The following is a 19,003-nucleotide window of genomic DNA, read 5'->3' on the forward strand; positions in this document are numbered from 1 at the left end:
TTATCAGACATTTTCAACAAGACTACCAGAACTATCACATACGATCATATGGAATGCAGCATTTTATAATCAAGTTGAAATATTCAAATGGATAATAGAACAATTATCTAAACAATCAAAAGAAATGGCAATACAACTATTAGATTCATTAATAGAAGCTATTAAAAGGAGGGATCTCAAGATACAAAGGAATCGAGATGAAATCATTGAATTAATGTTTCAATTGGTAGATACAAATTATCAAGAATCGCTGACAGAGTTTGCATGTAATCGTAGGGTACAATCATCAAATCCTTTCGATCAAAACATGAAAATCTTGTTAGAGGTTGTTTTGATAGTTTGTTTCGAGATGTTGCATCTACTGGAAACTTGGAGATGCTCAAATATTTAATCAAAACAAATCCACGTCAACGTAAAACATTGGAATCACATATATTGACTAGAGCAATTGTCAATGGTTCCCTACATTTTGTACAATTCCTAATTCAACATATTCTATATTGTTCTAAAACTACTTTACACACGGTAAAAAATATAAATAAATCAAAATTTTTTATTTATTATTAATCTTTTTTTTCTTTTTATTTTTTAGGCAATTGAAAGTGGAAATTTAGAAATAGTAAAATATTTATTTATAAAGTATAGGTATCCAGAATGTTTAATTGAAAGTGTAAATTATACGATTGATCATAATCGTATCGATCTATTTAAAGAGTTGGTCTATACCACACTCTTTTAGATTCAATTTAATTTAAAAGAGATCCACATTTATTAAAGAGGTACCCTTACAGAATACTTGAACCCATTCGTCCATCTGTTTTTCCCTTTTGCCGGTGGCAAATGTGTTAAAAAAAAATGGGGGTATAAATAGGGGGATGCTGATTTTTTTGCATCAAAAAAGCAAGGCCCCATAGCATAGTGGTTATTGTACTTCCCTAGTAAGGAAGGGGTCTCGAGTTCGAACCTCGATGGGGCCTCAACTTTTTATTGTCTTCGGCCACAGGATTATTTTTTTCACGTTGCCGCTATTATCTATATGTACTACACATCTGTGGCTACATTTCTATCCATTCGCCATCGAAATCCATTAAATCCCCATCTATAAAACACCTACGACTTCGAACCCTATTATTGGTGTATTTTTTTTTATTTCCTTTTTTTTTTTTACGAATATATTATTATGAGAGAAAATGAAATATATTTATAAATTAAATGGGTCAAAAAATTACAAACAAATTGTGAATCAGTTTTTTTAATTTATTTAATTTTTATATATTATTATGGATTTTGCCCCAAAAGAGAGTTGATCATTAAAGTACAATTTTGGACCTCCAAGGATTGGAAGAATATGTAGATAGACAAGTTTCATTACAGACCATTGGACTGGTCATAATACCAGTGTAATTCAAAATTGTAAACAATTTGTACTCTTTAAAAATAGAGAGGACTCATTCGTCATGCAACATCATCTCAAGAGGAGAATGGCGGTGTCCAAGCTTGGATCATTGAGACCTAAAGTTAGAGCATATACAAATACAAAGGAAATACAACAATAATGGCTATAGTGATTGTTAATTTCGACATTGTTGGAAAAGGTTGTAGTTTTCAAATTGGTGTGTGATTTGAATTGATAAGCAAATATGATTTGAATTTGATTTGATGATTAGGATCGATTTTTTTTAGTATTTAATTATATCAATTTAAAAATTAAAATTCAAAATGTAGATTCCCAAAAAACTAAATGTTTAAAAGAAATTTAATCACAGAGGTGTTAATCTATTTTGAGATTTTAACAATTTTCTGAGTACAAATCAATTGTGGCTATATTATCCATGTACCAAAGGTATGTTCAACTTTGATAATCAATGAAAATTTAATGTAAACAAACCAAAAGATTAAAAATAATGTAGCTTTTATATAACAAACAATTGTCACCTATAAATAGGCGAAAAATGTTTTTCAACTCATCTAAAAAATACGCTTCTATGGCTCAGTAGGCAGAGCATGCGGCTGTTAACCGCAGGGTCGTTGGTTCGATCCCAACTAGGAGCGACTTTATTGCCTGTTTTTTTTTTCGACATAGAGGATTTTTCATCATATTCTCGTTCTACTCACGATTCCCTACATTTTTATCAATCAATCATTAAAATCGAACCAATCCTGACCACAAAAACCTATTCCCGATGAAATCCTTTAAAAATTTGTTCCTTTTTTTTGCTACCACCTCTATTGTCGAGGATTTTTCATCATATTCTTGTTCTCCAAAAGATTTCCTCCATTAAAAAAAAACTTGAGTAATGATTGGAAAATCTTCAAAGGTAAAACAACAACACATTGTTACATTCATGACACCACCTACTCCATACCAACAATCAGGAATCATCGATAATAGTTTCCGTGTAACTAGTTGGTCCGATGAAACAAAGGTTTTATCGGGTACAATTGATGTTATCTTTAAATCAAACTTTGAATTGGGTAAATCATATTTAGCGATCAACATTTATGACAGGAATAACCCATTCTCGGACCACCAGACCCGCGAGAATACAATCTATAGAACAATTGTAGACTGTGGCGTCAAAGAAAAGCTTGTCACTGTATCATTTACAGTAACTCTTTCTCGAGATGCTCGTGTCACCCTTCAAGTCTCACTTGGAATGTATTGTTCACCAAGCCACTTTGATTTAGGTATCGATGAATCTTCTGGTGAATCAACAATCACTTGATTTAGTCTAAATAAATAAATGAAAATTTAATTGTTATAAATATATTTTTTTTATTTATTTAATATTACAAGCTTGGTAGGGAAAATAAATAGATAAATGTGTGTTGCCTTATTTCTTTTGATTACTGTTATTATTATTATTATTATTGTTACTATTAATTTTATCCAAAACAAAAGAGACTGTTCTACGAGCATGACTTCTTAATGTACCACCTGAAGTACTTGGACTAGCTGACATTGAAATGGGTGGTAAAGATGATGATGAAGTAGATGAAGGAGTATCTCCTTTAAGTGATGGAGTTGATAAATCATTATTACTATTATTATTATTATTATTATTATTATTATTTGAAGATGTTAAGATTGGGGAAACATTTTGTGATGATCCACCACCACCACCAAATGAAGAATGAGAAGAATTTGTATCTGATAATAATTGACCAGAAGTATAAACATCTGAATTGTAAGAACTATTTAAATTGAGTGGATTTAATTGCCATATACAAATATTCTTATCCCATGATCCTGACCATACTTGTCTATTTAATCTATTATTATTATTTTGTTGTTGATTTTGTTGATTATTTTGAATTAGGATAAAACTACTAATAGCATCTTTATGAATGATTCTATTTTCATTTACAAATTGATAATCTTTTATACTCCAAATTTTAATGCTACAATCCCAAGAACCAGACCAAACATAATCACCAACTTGAATGAGAGAAAAGATACGACTTTGATGAGCTTGAATGGTATAAATGTGTTGACCAGATTGTGATCCCCAAATACGTATCGTTCCATCACTAGAACAAGACCAAACAGTAGAACCATCCACCTCAATCATACAATGAACCGTCTTTTCATGACCTTTGATCATTTGAGTGACACGTTGAGAATTAATATCGATACGAGCAATATTGTTGGATAGAGCAACCCAAACTTCATTGTCACGTTTGAGCATTGCTTCGACAGGTCCAAATTCCAAAGAAATCTTATTTCTATATTTAATCTTTTTCTTTATATCCCAAACATGAATGGCATTGAATAGTGATCCAACCCACATTGTATGACCAACCGATGTAAAACAAGTTGGTGAATGTCCAGTAAATTTCTTTACCAATGTAAATGTTTCACTGTTATAAATCGATATGTTATTATCTGCAGATCCACACCAAACTGTATTCATATATGGATAAAGACAATGAATTCTCTTTTCATGTGCTCGAATAGATGTTAATTTTTCTCCATTTTGTTTCCAAATTGTTATCGATCCATTTCCACTACCAACCCATATATTATCATTTACTGTAATCATACATTGTACAGATCCATCTTCTTCACCTCCTTGTAATGAATCTTTATATTCATTAAAAAATGGTTGAACTTGTACTGATGATCTTTTTGGATTATGATAAAATGATAAAGGTGAAGAATTATTATTACCATTATGATTACTATTATTATTATTATTATTCATATTATTATTATTATTATTATTATTAATATTTTGATCTTTAAAAAAATTAACTTCTTGACTTTGAGTAATTAATTTAATTGGTTCCAATTCCTTTTCTTCTACTATTTTTGATTCATTGCTACTAATACTTTTTCTATGTTGACGAATAGATTTTCTTTTTTCTTTAATATATTCATTTGGATCTACCATTTTGAGGTTTGGGAACATTTCAGAAACGAGGGCGAGAATTCTTTCTTCGATTTCATGGAATGGTGGTCTTTTGAGTGGATCATTTTGCCAACAATCTTGTACGAGTTGACTGTAGGCTGGTGGACATGATTCTGGTATTTCTGGACGTTCACCATTAACAACCTTGTCCTCCAACATACTCATAAAGGTTAAATCACCAAAATAATCCTTTTGAGTAAGTAGTTCCCACAAGATGACACCATAGGCATAAATGTCACTTTGAGTAGTTGCTTCTTGTTTTTCAATGATTTCTGGTGCCAACCAAACAGGATTTTCTACTCCTCTATTGGTTATGGTATGTTGTAATCCAGATAAACCAAAATCTACAACCTTTGCAATGACTGGTGATGATTCATCAATGGATGCCAAAAGAATATTCGGAGTCTTTAGATCCCGATGAATAATGGATGGTGTTGATCCATGAAGAAAAGCCATACCAGATGCAATATCCAAAGCAATCTTTAAACGTAATACCCATGATACTGGTTCCTTGCCATGTAAAAACTTGTAAAGATTTCCATGTGGTAAATATTCTGTTACAATACACAGAGGGTCAAGACAAAGACCTTTAAGTTGAACGATATTTGGATGTTCAATACCACTCATTACCCAACATTCTCTTCTAAATTCGTTGAATGCTTTGGATAGCGAAATGTCATTAATCTCTAGAGTGACACCAAGAGTTGGTGCTTCGGCACTGACAGTCTTTAACTTTTTGATAGCAACCACTTGATCTTTCCAACGACCACGATAAACCAATGCAGCTCCACCTTCACCAATCAATTCGTCCAGCGATAAATGACTATAACTAATTTTCGATCCAGTAAAGTTTGACATGACAAGGTCAGGTACAAGGAGGTCAGTACGAACTTGGAAACGACCTTGGCATTTGAGATATGGGATACCCTTGACTGCAGCATTTTCACAACTTTCCAAAGAAAATTTAGATGGATGTGCTGCATTGCTCTTGATGCAATGAATACATGGTACATAGACTGAGCATTCCAAACGGAATGAATCATCCAATAATGATTGAATCGTTTCAATGACATCACGAGACAATTGAGCACTTTGTTTACCACGAACTGTAAAACACATGAGTTTACGAGATGGAATCATTTCGATAAAGATTTGTTCGTCTTGTCGTTGAAGGAGCATACCATTGCGCCAATAACATCTTGCTTCAGTCTTTGCAAAATTTAAAATTCTAACCATCAACCTCGAAAAGAATCCGTTTGGTATAAATTCAAATTCATAATTTCTTCCAAATTGTTCTTGATGTAGTTTGGGGTTGTAGGCGGTCCATAAACTTGCAAAACTCGCTGGACGTTCGTTTGGCAATAATGATGGGATTAAACTTTGTCCATTCTCGTCAATCTGTTCCAGAGATGTCTTTTTAAGTGGTCCACCCAAATTGTAGGAGATTTCAAACTTTTCAAGCAACATGATCAAATGTGGATGAAGGTTTTCTGGGTATTGTGGGGGACGCCAAATTTGCTTTAAACTCTTGTGTGCCAAAATACCATCCTTTGCATAACTATGTTTGGTTGTAATAATAGATGACAACATGACCGTTATCCATTGTGGATCGAGAATAACAAATTGTTTCAATCCCAATTCCTTGGAAAAGTAAACAAGTGATCCAAGTTGATTTAAAAACATCGTAGCACGTAATAATTCTGCTTCATCTGTAATGGTGCATATAGTACCCATTTGAACAAATTCTTGCCATGGTATAGTTGGTATGATACGTTTTTTTGTTTCTTCTTTGACCAAATTTTCCAACAACATGTAGCTACGTGGTAGAGATTCACCCATAGTAGGTTGAGATTGAACAATTTCTTCCAATGTCTCTCGAAGACTTGAAATTCCTTTACCATTTGTACAACTAACCATTTTGATGGCTCTAATATTTGGGAAGCGAGGAAGATATTTTTCCAACATCTTTTTCTTGACTGCCTTGGCCGATGCCTTATTACTATCATCCAAATGAGTTCCAACAATAATAATAGGTGCATCTTTGGTTCTAGTTGTAATAGATTGCAGCCAAAACTCTACTCGTGATGCTTCTTCTTCCAATATAATATTCCAAGCAACAATATAAACTGAACGTTCAGATAAAAAGAATTGATGTGTTGTATAATAAATTTCTTGTCCTGCAAAATCCCATACCGACAGTGTAATATCTTGTTTCTTTTTGATGGGTCGACCAGAATCCACGTCAATATCATCAAATTGTCCATTAAATACCCAATTGTCAATAACAATACCATCGGTCGATATATTTGGTCCTGCCACACTTGGTTTCTTTTTACGATCTCTTAATGTTTTGAGTAATGTTGTTTTACCAACATTTTCTTGTCCAACAATCATTAATTTCATACGATAACATTGTTCTTGACCTTTGATCAAATCTTTTAGATAATCCAAAATTGCTTGAAGACCTTGATGTAAGATTTCTGGTGGTGGTGTACGTAATGGATTACCATCAAGTTTGAGTTCTGATAAACCAGACAAGAGTCCCATTGTTGGACGTAATTGAGTGATTGCATTTTGTGCCAAGTTGAGTATAGTTAGATTTGACAATTGACCAATACTTGCTGGTAAAATATCCAACTTGTTTAATCTAAGATTAAGTATACGCAAATTACTTAGATGATTAATATCACTTGGTAAAGAACCAATTAGATTATTTTCCAAAATCAATTCTTGCAATTGTGACAGTTGAAGAATTTCATTTGGTAAACTTGTAAATTGATTTCCTTCCATTGATAGTGTTTTTAATTTCGATAGATTGGCAAATGTCGGAGGTAATAGAGACAATAGGTTATGACCAAGATTAAGATTTTCCAAATGAATCAATTCACCAATTTCCTCTGGTAAACTGGTAATGTCTGTATGTGAAAGATTCAAACTTGTCAGTGTGGCTTTACTGGCCAGAGGAATCTTGATACTAGCCACTTGACACTTTGACATGTCCAATTCAACCAATGTAGTCAAATGATCCAATACATCGGGGACACGATCAAACTTGTTGTTTGGAATCGATAGGACTTGTAATTTGGCAAATTTGGTCAAAGTCATTGGTAAATCATCAAATTGATTGGATCCAAGATTTAAAACAGTCAAATTTGGTAAACTCTGTGCTAGCAAGGCAACATTGAGTGGTGACATTGATACGATTTGATTCTCTTCCAAATTTAATACTTCCAAATTGACCATGGACGAAAAACATCCAATAGGAATAGTATTTAAATTATTCTTTGCCAGCGACAGTTGAACAAGATTTGTCATTTTTCTCAATGCAAATTTGCTCTCTGGCAACATGTACAATCTAAGTGATGACAAGTCCAACATTGTCAAATTTAATGTTGGATCCAAAACGATACGAATTCTTTCTTCCAAATGTTCAACTGCCAACATTGATTTGAAACAATATCGATAAAAATATTCATTCCACATTGCATCTTGATAAATTCTATTACATTTTAAATATCCAATTCTCTTGGAGGAAGAGGAAGATAAAGTTGGTGAATTATTATTATTATTATTGTTGTTATCAATTTCTTGAATAAATAAAGGATTTAAATATTGTTGTTGATTTTGAGCTACATGACTCCAAAATGATTTTGTATGTTGAAAAATGGATTCACGTTCTTTAAGATTGTTGCAAAGAAAAGTACCAAATCTACAATTAAAAGTAGAATCTATGAGATCGACAAGATATTGTTCGTTAAATTCAAAAGCTGTTGGAAACTCTTTGTAAATTTGCCAAACTATAAATATAAATTGCATAAAGATGGGTGAAAAGTTGGGATCTGGTTCAAATGATGCTGGGAATAATAATGAATTGGAACCAGAAGTATTGATTGACGTTGAACTTTGTGAATTTGGTATTGAATTGCCACTATTTCCTCCGAGAAGTGCCGATCCCAGATTGGACATGGATGTATTATTTGCTGGTAATGATAGAGATGATGTATTACGACGAGCAAAGTCATGACCCGAACGACGAGCAAATGCATGACCATAACATAACCATTCCTTTTCGACGAGTGTACGGAAACCTTCAATGGTACGATAATGAGAGTCTAGGAGGATTTGAGAGATGGAAGAGAGTTGTGCATCCGAATCTGATTCGTCACGTGATTGAATCAATACTGGTTGGCCCTTTTCAATCGTCTCTGCAATGGCAATCGATGCTGCAAGAATTGGTTTTAACAGATTGATCCAATTAAATTTAATGGTTTCTGGCCATTTAATCTTGTCTGGGTTGGTATTGTGTAGATGAAGGATACGATAAAACGAATCACGTATCTTGTCGGGTGAAGACAAGGATAAAAATTCAATCTTGCAATTAACCATAAATAGTGCGTATGGAGCTTGTGATCCAGTATCATAGACCGACAGTGTACTACATTTCTTAATGTCTACAATTGCTTTTAATAGATCGACATCTTCTTGACATGATTGTGGCATTTGTGAGGTTGACATGGTTGGTTGTAATCTTGGACTTATTAATGGACCACCTGGATTATTAGAGGAGGAGGACGACGCGCCCGTCGTCAATGATGATGATGTTTGAATGGTAAATGAACCAGATGCACCACTAGTACTACTATTTTTAGTTGGAGATAGTGGGTTGACGGCAGCTGTGATGACCATCGATGTAGTAGAGGATGCAGAGTTTTGAACTGATGCAGCACCCCCAGAGCCATATCCCTCTGGCGCAGCGGCACGAGTAATACTAGCCTTGTGTGTTGGGTGGACCCAACTTAGAACGGGAAAGCGGAATGAACGATAGTAGGCACTAGTCACAACAATATTGTCGCTGATGGCTTTGGGTACGACCGACATCATTGGATAGTGATCACACACCTTGAGCAATGAGTTGGCATTGGTCGTACGCCAGTCATCCCAAGACACACCCTGTCGGTTATACTCTGTCAAGAGATGAGTATCGGCAAAATTGTCGCAAGCAGCGAGCTGTGGATTACCATTGGCAAAGGCAAACATACTCTGTGGAGTAGGCATACGAATACAATCTAGCACCTCTTTAAACTTTAAAAGGTGTGGTGAATTGGCTGGAAATCCAATCACCTTGCATCTAAAATCTTTACAATAGATCTTGTACGACTCGAATAGAGGACCGGTCCTAATCTGTTTCCATTTTTGGATCATGTAGATGGGTATCTCGCAATTGTCGTGTGCAACCAACTTGGGATTAGAAATAAACGAAACCGACGATGACGATGAAATGGTACTGGCTTGGCCAGCCGACGCAGGCGATAATGGCGAAAACAGATTATGTGTCGACAATGAAGTAGGTAGTGATGGTGTCTGATTGGCAGTCGCTGCCTGTTGACTATTCGCACTGTACGAACTACCTATTGACGAACTCGACGATGAGGTCGGTGGGTTGAGTGAAGAAATCGACGAATTTACAAATACGATACGATAATTGGTCACCCACAACTCTCCCAAACTAGCCACCGTTGGTGGAAAGTTACATTTATCTATACAATAAATATTCTCTGATGAAAATATCGTTTTTTCTCCATTCATTAAATTAAATATTCCTCCTTTACTTGGTGGATACTAAAATAGAAAAAATAGAAAGAACAAAAGAGTAAATAAAAGGGATATAGATAAATAAATATTTGTTTTCTTTTTCTACTTACTAATAAATAAGTTGAAATATTTTGAATAAGATCAATGGCAACTTTTTTACAAAGAGTAGTTTCTTCATTTGAAAGTACACGATTGTTTGAAATTAATTGAACAACGCTTTGACCATTGTTGAATTGGTCACCACCATTGTTGTTGGATTGTTGTTGCTGTTGTTGTTGTTTGGGGGATTCGATACGACCAAGGATAAAGGGTGCAATGATGGAAGAGATAGTGTCGAGAAGGTTTGGATCCTTGGATGTCAGTTTGGAGAGGAAAAGCATAATGTGCTTTAGGATCACTCTGTTGCGAGGTGGAATGTCATAGAAAATATTCGATTTGCTCTCTAGAGTTGCCGATTTTAAAAAAGTTGTATATAACGAATAGGTGAGTGACGTCTCTGTCAAACTGTTTTGTAAAAGATAGAGTAAAAAGTTGCACAACAACTTTGGATTCCTACATCCTCCAAGATCAATTCCTTCTCCTGTATTTAATGATCTTAATAATTCAAAATATTCATTTTCACTACCATAATATTGAAATGATGATGATATTTCAGATGAATCTAAAGAAAAAGAAAAAAAGAGAAAAAAAGAGAATTAGAAACAAATTATTATAATATTATTATTATTAATTTTCTTTACCTTTGTTAATTAAATTAAAATGATGATGATTTTCAAGATAATCCAATATACTGTATAATACGATGGGTACATCAATTTGACCATCGACCTCTGTAATACTAATGAATTGTTTCTCTTCGGTTGCCAATTTCATCTCCAACGTTGACATTGAAAACAGTGTCTTGAATATACCTTCAGGTTTCTTTTTCTGTAGTTTGGCTTGTGCTGGATTCTTTTTTTGTCTCTTTTTAATTGTTAATTCATCCTACACAAATTGAAAATTAATTAAGTATATTGTGTAGAATTTATATATATATATAATATAGTTTACACACATTATTTTTTACACCATAAGATTGTAAAGAACGATTAATATCGGATAGTATTTGTACTGGTGCATGAGAGTTCTTTTGAACCATTGAAAGATGAAATTGAGCTGCTTCTTGATCACTACAACTCTTTCCAAACTTGTCTAGCAATAGTCGTACAACTTCTCCCACTTTGATCGTTGATTCGATACGAACTACTCTCTTTGTTATATGTCCTTCGTTATGAAACTCGATTGATAAATTCAAAATGTCCATCATCTTGTTATAGAAGAAATGACACTAGAAGTGTAATAGTAGTATGATTCTATTGTTTGTTTACTATTGAATGTTGTTGATTCTATATATGTCTCTAGAGTATTATTATTATTGACTCCTCATTAATCTATCTTTTAAGAAGAGGAAGAAAGTGTATGCATACAAAGATAGAAAGAATATTGAGGTATGAAAGTAAGTGAGTGGGTGAATGGGTGAGTGAGTCTGACGACGACGAGGAGGAGGAGGGATTATAAAGAAGAAGAAGTTGCTAATAACAACAACAACTAGATATCTGTAAATAGGTAGAGTACTCTTTTTGTATGGGCTATCTATGTTTGTGTCTGTCTGTGTGAGTGAGTGGGTGGAGTGGCACGCAACAACAATAAGTGAGAAGAGAGGGAAAATTGCGTTTAAAGTTGTTGTGTATGTTTTTTCAATTTTTTTGAACTTTGAAAGGGGCAACTCGATGAGCAATGGGGCGTCAGTTGTCTGTAGAATTTGGAACTTTTTCAAAAAAATAATTATTATGTAGCTGCCCGTGCAGGTGTATGTATCACTTCACTATAGTTTGCTAAACTAGGATCTAGTCAGATAGAGATATTTTAGATATATATACAAGATATTCAATTCAAGTCACTTCTTCTTCTTACTATATATAGATTAGATCTGATCTTTAGTTATTAGTGATTGTTTGTTTGTTTAATTGTTTGTTTGTTGGTTGGTTGTTGTTTGCTGTTGTTGCTGCTGCTGTAAATCTACTAATAATTCGATGACAACAAATGACTGGCTGATGATGGTTACTAGTATTATAAATAACGATATATCGTATCTTTTCAACTTTCATTGCCAATCAAATTCAAATTATCGCGATGAATGATGGGAAGAGAGAGAGGTAAGCACACTCACACACACACAAGTTCAAAAATCAACATCATCCCATCCATCATCGTATTACTTACACCTCTCCTCTTTCCTACCATCACCCAAAACACACAATTTCATTGTTTGGGTGTGTGTCATATATATGATGGATGTGTTTTTGGTTGTGATCTGAGGAGAAAAGTATCACATACAAAATTTTGGTTGTTGTCTAGTCAAAAGAGAGAGAGAGAGAGAGAGAGAGAGAGGAGAAGTAGTTAGGTAGTAGTAGCTTGGATCCAAGCAAGGCAGTGTGTTTTTAAATTTGTTTGTTTTGTTTAAGAATTCCCCATCCATACTTTATTATTATTATTATTATTATATGTTGGTTGTAACTATAGAGAGAGATATTATTATTATTATTATTATTATAGAATATAGGATGATTTGGGATATAGGATTTGGATTATTTGGATTTACATTATTCATGTTTGGACTCTTTTTCTGGGTGTTTTGTACAAGTAGAAATAGAGATGAATACTATGACATGTCTGAAACATTTGAGAAAATACCATTTAAAGAAGGTGAATTTGAATCTTATATTAAATCATTTCCAGTATGTAAAAAACAACAAATCAAAATACATATTTGATTATTATTTAATAACCATTTCTTTTTCTTTTTAATTGTTTAGAGATTTATATTTTATTTAATTAAAGAAACAATAGTATTTTTTAGAAAAAGAAGTAAAGAACCATGTACAATTTACATTTATAAAAAGAATGCATCTTTGGATTTACCATTAGAGTTTGAACAAGTGTTGGTCAAGGATTTGGGATACTCTGTCAATATTAAAAAAGGGTTGCCTCATGCACCGGCACCCGATTACCATCACCAGGTGGGTAGCAAGACATTCAGGGATCCGTCAGATCCATGGGACGGTATCATACTCTATGTTATTGACTCGTCGCAGACACGGTCCGACCTAGTTGATACTTCGGCCGACCAAGAAGACGTCAATCGCATCATCTCTACCTACTATAACCATCGCGTGGTCTATACCATAGTCACTCGCAACTCTTCCAACGCAGACTATTCAACCGAGCAATCCGAGTTTGAATGGCTAAACGACAATAATATCCCTCACCTCTTTTTCGAATTTACCAATGGTTGGTTAAATGCCAAAGGCTTATCATCAATGTCTCAATTAAAAGATATTGCAATCAATGTTTAAAAACATTAGAAAAAACAAACTAACAAATCAAACAATCAAACAACAATCAAACAAATCAAAACTTAATAATAATAAAACCAACAATTTGAAATATCAAGATGAAGATGAAGATGATCGATACATTCTACCTTCATATTCTATATCTTTTACTTTTTTAAACCATATCAAAACTATAATAGGAAAAGGGTAATAATCAAATCAATCACATTCACTCGATAGAACCAAATTTGATTGATCACCATCACACATACACACACACACAATGCACATCGTCTCCCATGGTGTTGGTGTGTGGTTTTTTGATAGGTTTTAATTTTTGTGGTATGGTAGGTTTTTGGTTGGATGGATGTTGTGTTTTGAACCACGACTCCCACACTGCCACCACAACCACCATCAACAAACAAACCAACCAACAAACCAACAACCAACGATTGTATGTACAAAGGAGGGACACCCACAAAAATTTAAAAGAGAGAGATAGGAAGGGGAATGCCTTTCCTACCAAGTCAGAGCGACCCTCTCTGTTTTATATATATATATATACTTTTTTAAAACAACATTAAAAATATATAAATATTTATTAAATCAATCAATCAATCGCCTCGCCAATACGTTGCCTTTAATCTCTCTTTGATAGTTAGTGTTTTGTATTATATTTATAATTACATATGTTTTTAATTCCAATTGATTCATTTCACACCCCCATCTTCCCCTCTTCCAATTCTATCCAACTGCACACTCACTCACTCCACAACAATCAATTTGTTTTAAATCATTTATTTTAATTATCTCTATAGAGAAATAAAATAGTGCAATACAGTCAGTTCATTACAGTATAGTATAGTTCATCAATCAATCAATCATTCAGATAGAATCAACTTGGAAATCAACTTCAATTCAAAAAATCAGATAGTTTTTTTTTTATTTCCTTCTTCTTCAAAGACATGGTATCATCAGAAGCAGTGATTGCCATTATTGTATCAATTGTAGTAGTTTTTGCATTGATATCATTGGCAGTATTTATATATATATTTGTTTATAAAAAGAGACAAAGAGAAAGTATTTTAAAACATACAAAATTCCCAATTCTGGTAAGTGAAACCAACACACAAATAATGTCAGTCTATTCTAAATTATTATTAATTTTACTTTTATTTGATTCTCCTAGGCAAGTCCACAAAATTTACATAGAGAATTAAGTTTTGGAGGAAGATCACCATTAAAATTAGATATATATATAGTTAGAAAAGAAGGAAATGTAGTACCACAAATAGAGGAATCATTCTCTGGTAAATTAGAGACTCGTGTAGTATGTGGTTTGCCACCGGTTCCATCACCTCCACCTCCTCCACCACTACATCTACGTTATTTGGAAATGAAAAAGGGGGTGATTGTCTATGGTATCGATCTTGGCAACGATGGCAAGATTCCAGATGATGATTTGGTAGAATTTAAATCCATTGTAAAAACCTATCTAAACTATCACGTCGTCTATGCAATCTTTTCTAGCAACAATGCAAATATTCATCAAGTCATTCATGATGCTAGTAAAGAAGATTTATCTCTACCTCCACCAACACCACTCCCACAATCTACCATTGCTCTTTCTCAACCACCAATTGATAGTGATGATCATCTTGTTTTAGATATTAATAATGAAAAAGAAAATAATAATAATAATAATAATATAAATAATAATAATATAAATAATGACAATGATGAACAAGGTAGTAGTAGTAGTTCTGGTAGTGATGAAGAAGAAAGATTGGGTAATGAACAACCACCAGTTAAAAAGTTGATTAAATATATCGTACCAACCAATGGTAACCAAGTACAATGGGATCAATGTAATCAGTTGGTTGAAGATTTAAAGGTATTGATGGTTAAAAGAAAGGTTAGACATGGACAATCAAGTATTGATTTGGTTTCTTCTTCTGGTGGTCAAAGTTAACTTCTCACCAAAATTATAATATACCAATATAAATATACCAATACTAAATAAAAGTAAACATTTGAATAATAATATATAACGTTGTTTAATATTCTATTCTATTCCTTTTTAAGAATAAGATAATAAATGAATAGTTTCTTTATAATGATTCTTTGCTTTTTGATTCAATATATTTGAACTTTCAATATCCTTTCCAAGAGTTGAAACTTGTGATTGATAATCTTCAACTTCAATATCATCCACTACTATATTATTATTATTATTATTATTTACACTACTATTATTATTTTCTTTTTCATCATCTTCTTCATTAAATTTTAAAAGACGATTATTTCTATTATCTTGTTCGATGATTAAAGTTTGTAGAGCAAATAGTTTAGAGATACGATCATCAAACTTTTTAATTTCTCTAAATTGTGATGTATTTGTTATGTCTTTTGATAGATGATCGATATCACGTTGTAGAGAAGCAAACTTTTCGTGTCTTGCTTTAGACATTTCAGCCTCTATCTCTTTCTCGAGATCCAATTGTTTGTTGATACTGTCTTTGAGTGTATTGAGTACTTTGACATTACCAGCAATCGATTCTTTATAGTCTGTTGTAAAGTTGTTGATCTTTTTGCACGAGTCTAGTAGTTGTTTCGATGTACCAAACGTATCTTCGATTGATTCTTGTAAAGGGTCTTTTGCTCCCTTTATGTCTTTTACCAATCCTCTCTTGAAAAAGTTCTTTGCAAGGAACCCTATAAATCCTTCTTTTCCTATTATCTTGTTCATCTTGGTTGAGATCGATCTCTACTTCTACTTTGTAAGTAACTTGTAGTTGAGTGAATATAATATAATATAATATAATATAATTAATCAATAATTATTTTTTGAGAGTTGCAATGAATGACGAGAGTGTGAGAAAAGTTAAATTTTATTTAATATTATTTCCTCACAAAAACTTTGTTTGTTTAATGTTTGTATATATATATATATATTTATACTATATTATATTATGTATTCGCATTTAGTTACAAACGTGGACCTTTGGAATGTAGAGGAAACTAAACAAAACTTGTAAATCAATCATAATATTAATATTGACACTGAACGGTCGACTTCACACCAAATCTGTAACTACATTTCTAGACTAGTTCATTACCACTTTCCTTGACTCTCAAAGTCGTCCACACCGTGTAAGTAGGCGTCGATTTAGTTAATGGTTTTGGTCTTTACAACAATGGTACAGTGAATGGGCTGGAAGATAGCTGGTGAATACCTGAAACTGATATTAAATGATCTATACATGGTCCTACAATTGTAGGCAACCTTTCTCTCCCTCTTCTCTACAACGGTTTGTTAAAATACTGTCAAAAGAGTTCAAGGAGAGAAAGGTTGTCTGTCTTTTTGTATCTTGTGACACAAGAAAACAAACATTACTAGTTAGTTATGTAAGTATTTAGAATTAGAATTAGATTATTATTGTTTATAATAGAGTTAATTTACTTTTTTTTATTTATTTAATTATTTATACACTATATTATTATTTATTAAATCCCAGGAGTACTTTGATAATATTCATGTCCACCAGATTGATCATTATCATTATCATTGTCGGTATTATTAATTCCAATTGATCTACCACTACCAGTTGTATTAATAGATGTTGTTTCATCAATAACTTGTTTATCTGGTTGTTGTTGTTGGTATTGTTGTTGATCTTGACTTGATGGTTGATTGGTTGAATGATCAAGATCCTTTGAAGGTAATGATGATGATGATGAATCATCTCCTACTCCACCTAATCCTTGTTGATTTTTCTTTTCTTGTTCTTCTTTTTCTTGTTTTCGTTTTCTTCTTTTATCTCTAACCAAATAGTATATACATAGAACGACAAGAACACCTTCTTGAATGGCAGTGGCTAGGTAGGGGAACCAAGTGATCCACGACTGACCCGACGACAATTGGAAATAACACACCAACAAGGCACCTGGCACTTGGATGCATAGTGAAACGAGGGAGAGCGATCCAATCTCATCGGCCAACCACGTAGTGTAGATTTGGGGCATCCATTGGAAAAATACAAGGATGGCAGCAAGCACACCCAAAAAGAATGCGTATCCTTCCAACTGTGTCGACTTTGATCCGTAGCCATAGACAAGTGCCACACCAATCACGAAAAATACAATCGTAGCAAGATTGGTACCCCAAAAGAATGGTTGAGAGTACCAATCCATACGAATAAACAGTCTCTCAATACGATTGTTTCCTTGTTGCATCAGGAAACTGTCTGGTGCAATCTCTGCTTTTTTCTTTTTTGGTAAGATTGGTGTTGAACTACCACTACCACCATTATTACTACCTCCTGTTGTGAAATCAGAAGAATCATGGTTGGTAGTATTTACACTACTACTATTTTGTAATGTTGTCGATGTAGTTGTAGTAGTATTATTGTCATCGGTAATGGTTGATGGCGAATCGGTTTCACCACCATTCTCTCCATCCTTGTTCATATTCTTGATTGATGACAAGGGTGGTAACTTTGGTCTATACAAAACATACAATCCAAATATAACTCCAGTCGTTACAAATGGTACTCCCATTTGAACAACTGGTAATAAATTTTCAAAACATACCCATGAATTCTAAAATGGAAATGGAAATAATAATTATAATAATGATTAATACAAACAAAGGATAGATAGATTCAAAGTTGATATTTGATATAGTTACCATCCAACGAAGAGTAGAATCACCACAACATTCAAAGATGAACCAATTTAAAAATAGAATATTTAGAAATGTTCCCATACAATTGGCATAGTTGAACCAACAACTAATCACAGATAAACCTTCTACATTCTTTCTAAAGATTAATACTAATATCTAAAAAATAATTAAAGAAACAATTGGTTTATTAATAATCATATGATAGAGATATATATATATATTCCATGTATATACATACTTGAGGCAAGAATGATATAAAGATACCAACGGATAATAAGAATCCGAGTACAATGTCAGAGGTTGGAAAATCTTCTGAGCATTTGAAATTGTTACTTGTACTCATAACTCGTTATTATGACTACAACTTGTACGTTCTCTCTCTTTATAGACCGTACAGAACTTTGAGAAAGGTACGTTAGAATGATAAACTATAAACTACTATTTCAATACAATCACAACATTTCCACAATTATATAAATAAATAAATTAAAATTAATATCTCTTTCTTTCCTTCTTGATTTCTCTATAATTATTTATATTATTAGATCTTTGTTGTTATTATCTCTCTCTCTCTCTATTTCTGCCTATCTCTTCTTGTTGTTGTTTATTATTATTATTGTTATTATTGGTGTGATAAACAATAAATTTTACAACACACCTTTCTTTGTTTGTTTGTTTGTTTCTGTTTTGAACCACTGCTACACTTTGACTAAAACGGCGTTTATGTGTTTGTGTGAATAAAGTAAAGTGTATATGTGTTGGGGGAGTTAAATATAAATATAAATATAAATATTCGCGTGGTTAGTTTTATACAGATAGAGACAGATAGAGAGATAACTTAAAGGAGAGAGAAATGATAAATCAGAAAGTGAAGGAATGCGGATTTCAATGCTGCTGTGGGGGGGATAGATAGGCAAGTTGTCTTGCAGACAAAGAGA

At 33.0% G+C, this 19,003-nt stretch overlaps 7 protein-coding genes and 2 non-coding genes across 9 annotated transcripts; 6 read left to right on the forward strand and 3 right to left on the reverse strand.

Annotated features, from left to right (window-relative positions):
• Positions 1-124: 124 nt before the first annotated feature.
• On the forward strand, positions 125-1,516 carry DFA_06286 (uncharacterized protein; the record flags this gene model as incomplete). Its single annotated transcript, XM_004361936.1, has 5 exons — positions 125-318; positions 339-525; positions 593-619; positions 641-718; positions 1,442-1,516. 5 exons carry the CDS (start codon positions 125-127, stop codon positions 1,514-1,516), a joined length of 561 nt encoding a protein of 186 aa, XP_004361993.1.
• DFA_06287 lies at positions 905-977 on the forward strand. Its single transcript has one exon. It is a non-coding gene; the product is annotated as a tRNA-Thr (tRNA).
• Positions 1,517-1,979: 463 nt separating the features above from the next.
• Positions 1,980-2,052, forward strand: DFA_06288. The gene has a single exon. It is a non-coding gene; the product is annotated as a tRNA-Asn (tRNA).
• A 245-nt stretch (positions 2,053-2,297) lies between these two features.
• Positions 2,298-2,726, forward strand: DFA_06289 (uncharacterized protein; the record flags this gene model as incomplete). Its single annotated transcript, XM_004361937.1, has 1 exon — positions 2,298-2,726. One exon carries the CDS (start codon positions 2,298-2,300, stop codon positions 2,724-2,726), a length of 429 nt encoding a protein of 142 aa, XP_004361994.1.
• A 108-nt stretch (positions 2,727-2,834) lies between these two features.
• Positions 2,835-11,310, reverse strand: pats1 (leucine-rich repeat-containing protein; the record flags this gene model as incomplete). The annotated part of the gene is made up of 5 exons (XM_004361938.1): positions 2,835-9,650; positions 9,879-10,031; positions 10,115-10,665; positions 10,745-10,988; positions 11,059-11,310. 5 exons carry the CDS (start codon positions 11,308-11,310, stop codon positions 2,835-2,837), a joined length of 8,016 nt encoding a protein of 2,671 aa, XP_004361995.1.
• Positions 11,311-11,395: 85 nt separating this feature from the next.
• On the forward strand, positions 11,396-13,399 carry DFA_06291 (uncharacterized protein; the record flags this gene model as incomplete). The annotated part of the gene is made up of 4 exons (XM_004361939.1): positions 11,396-11,406; positions 11,447-11,499; positions 12,600-12,781; positions 12,860-13,399. The coding sequence occupies 4 exons, from the start codon at positions 11,396-11,398 to the stop codon at positions 13,397-13,399; spliced, it is 786 nt and encodes a 261-aa protein (XP_004361996.1).
• Positions 13,400-14,343: 944 nt separating this feature from the next.
• Positions 14,344-15,350, forward strand: DFA_06292 (uncharacterized protein; the record flags this gene model as incomplete). Its single annotated transcript, XM_004361940.1, has 2 exons — positions 14,344-14,490; positions 14,568-15,350. 2 exons carry the CDS (start codon positions 14,344-14,346, stop codon positions 15,348-15,350), a joined length of 930 nt encoding a protein of 309 aa, XP_004361997.1.
• A 108-nt stretch (positions 15,351-15,458) lies between these two features.
• DFA_06293 (uncharacterized protein) lies at positions 15,459-16,127 on the reverse strand (the record flags this gene model as incomplete). Its single annotated transcript, XM_004361941.1, has 1 exon — positions 15,459-16,127. The coding sequence occupies one exon, from the start codon at positions 16,125-16,127 to the stop codon at positions 15,459-15,461; it is 669 nt and encodes a 222-aa protein (XP_004361998.1).
• Positions 16,128-16,885: 758 nt separating this feature from the next.
• DFA_06294 (uncharacterized protein) lies at positions 16,886-18,408 on the reverse strand (the record flags this gene model as incomplete). The annotated part of the gene is made up of 3 exons (XM_004361942.1): positions 16,886-17,980; positions 18,024-18,221; positions 18,304-18,408. 3 exons carry the CDS (start codon positions 18,406-18,408, stop codon positions 16,886-16,888), a joined length of 1,398 nt encoding a protein of 465 aa, XP_004361999.1.
• Between the last annotated feature and the right edge of the window lie 595 nt (positions 18,409-19,003).

The sequence above is a fragment of the Cavenderia fasciculata genome (assembly GCF_000203815.1).
Source record: "Cavenderia fasciculata unplaced genomic scaffold Scf_Dfasci-G-p-12c09.r1-3, whole genome shotgun sequence".
NCBI classification, from domain to species: domain Eukaryota; phylum Evosea; class Eumycetozoa; order Acytosteliales; family Cavenderiaceae; genus Cavenderia; species Cavenderia fasciculata.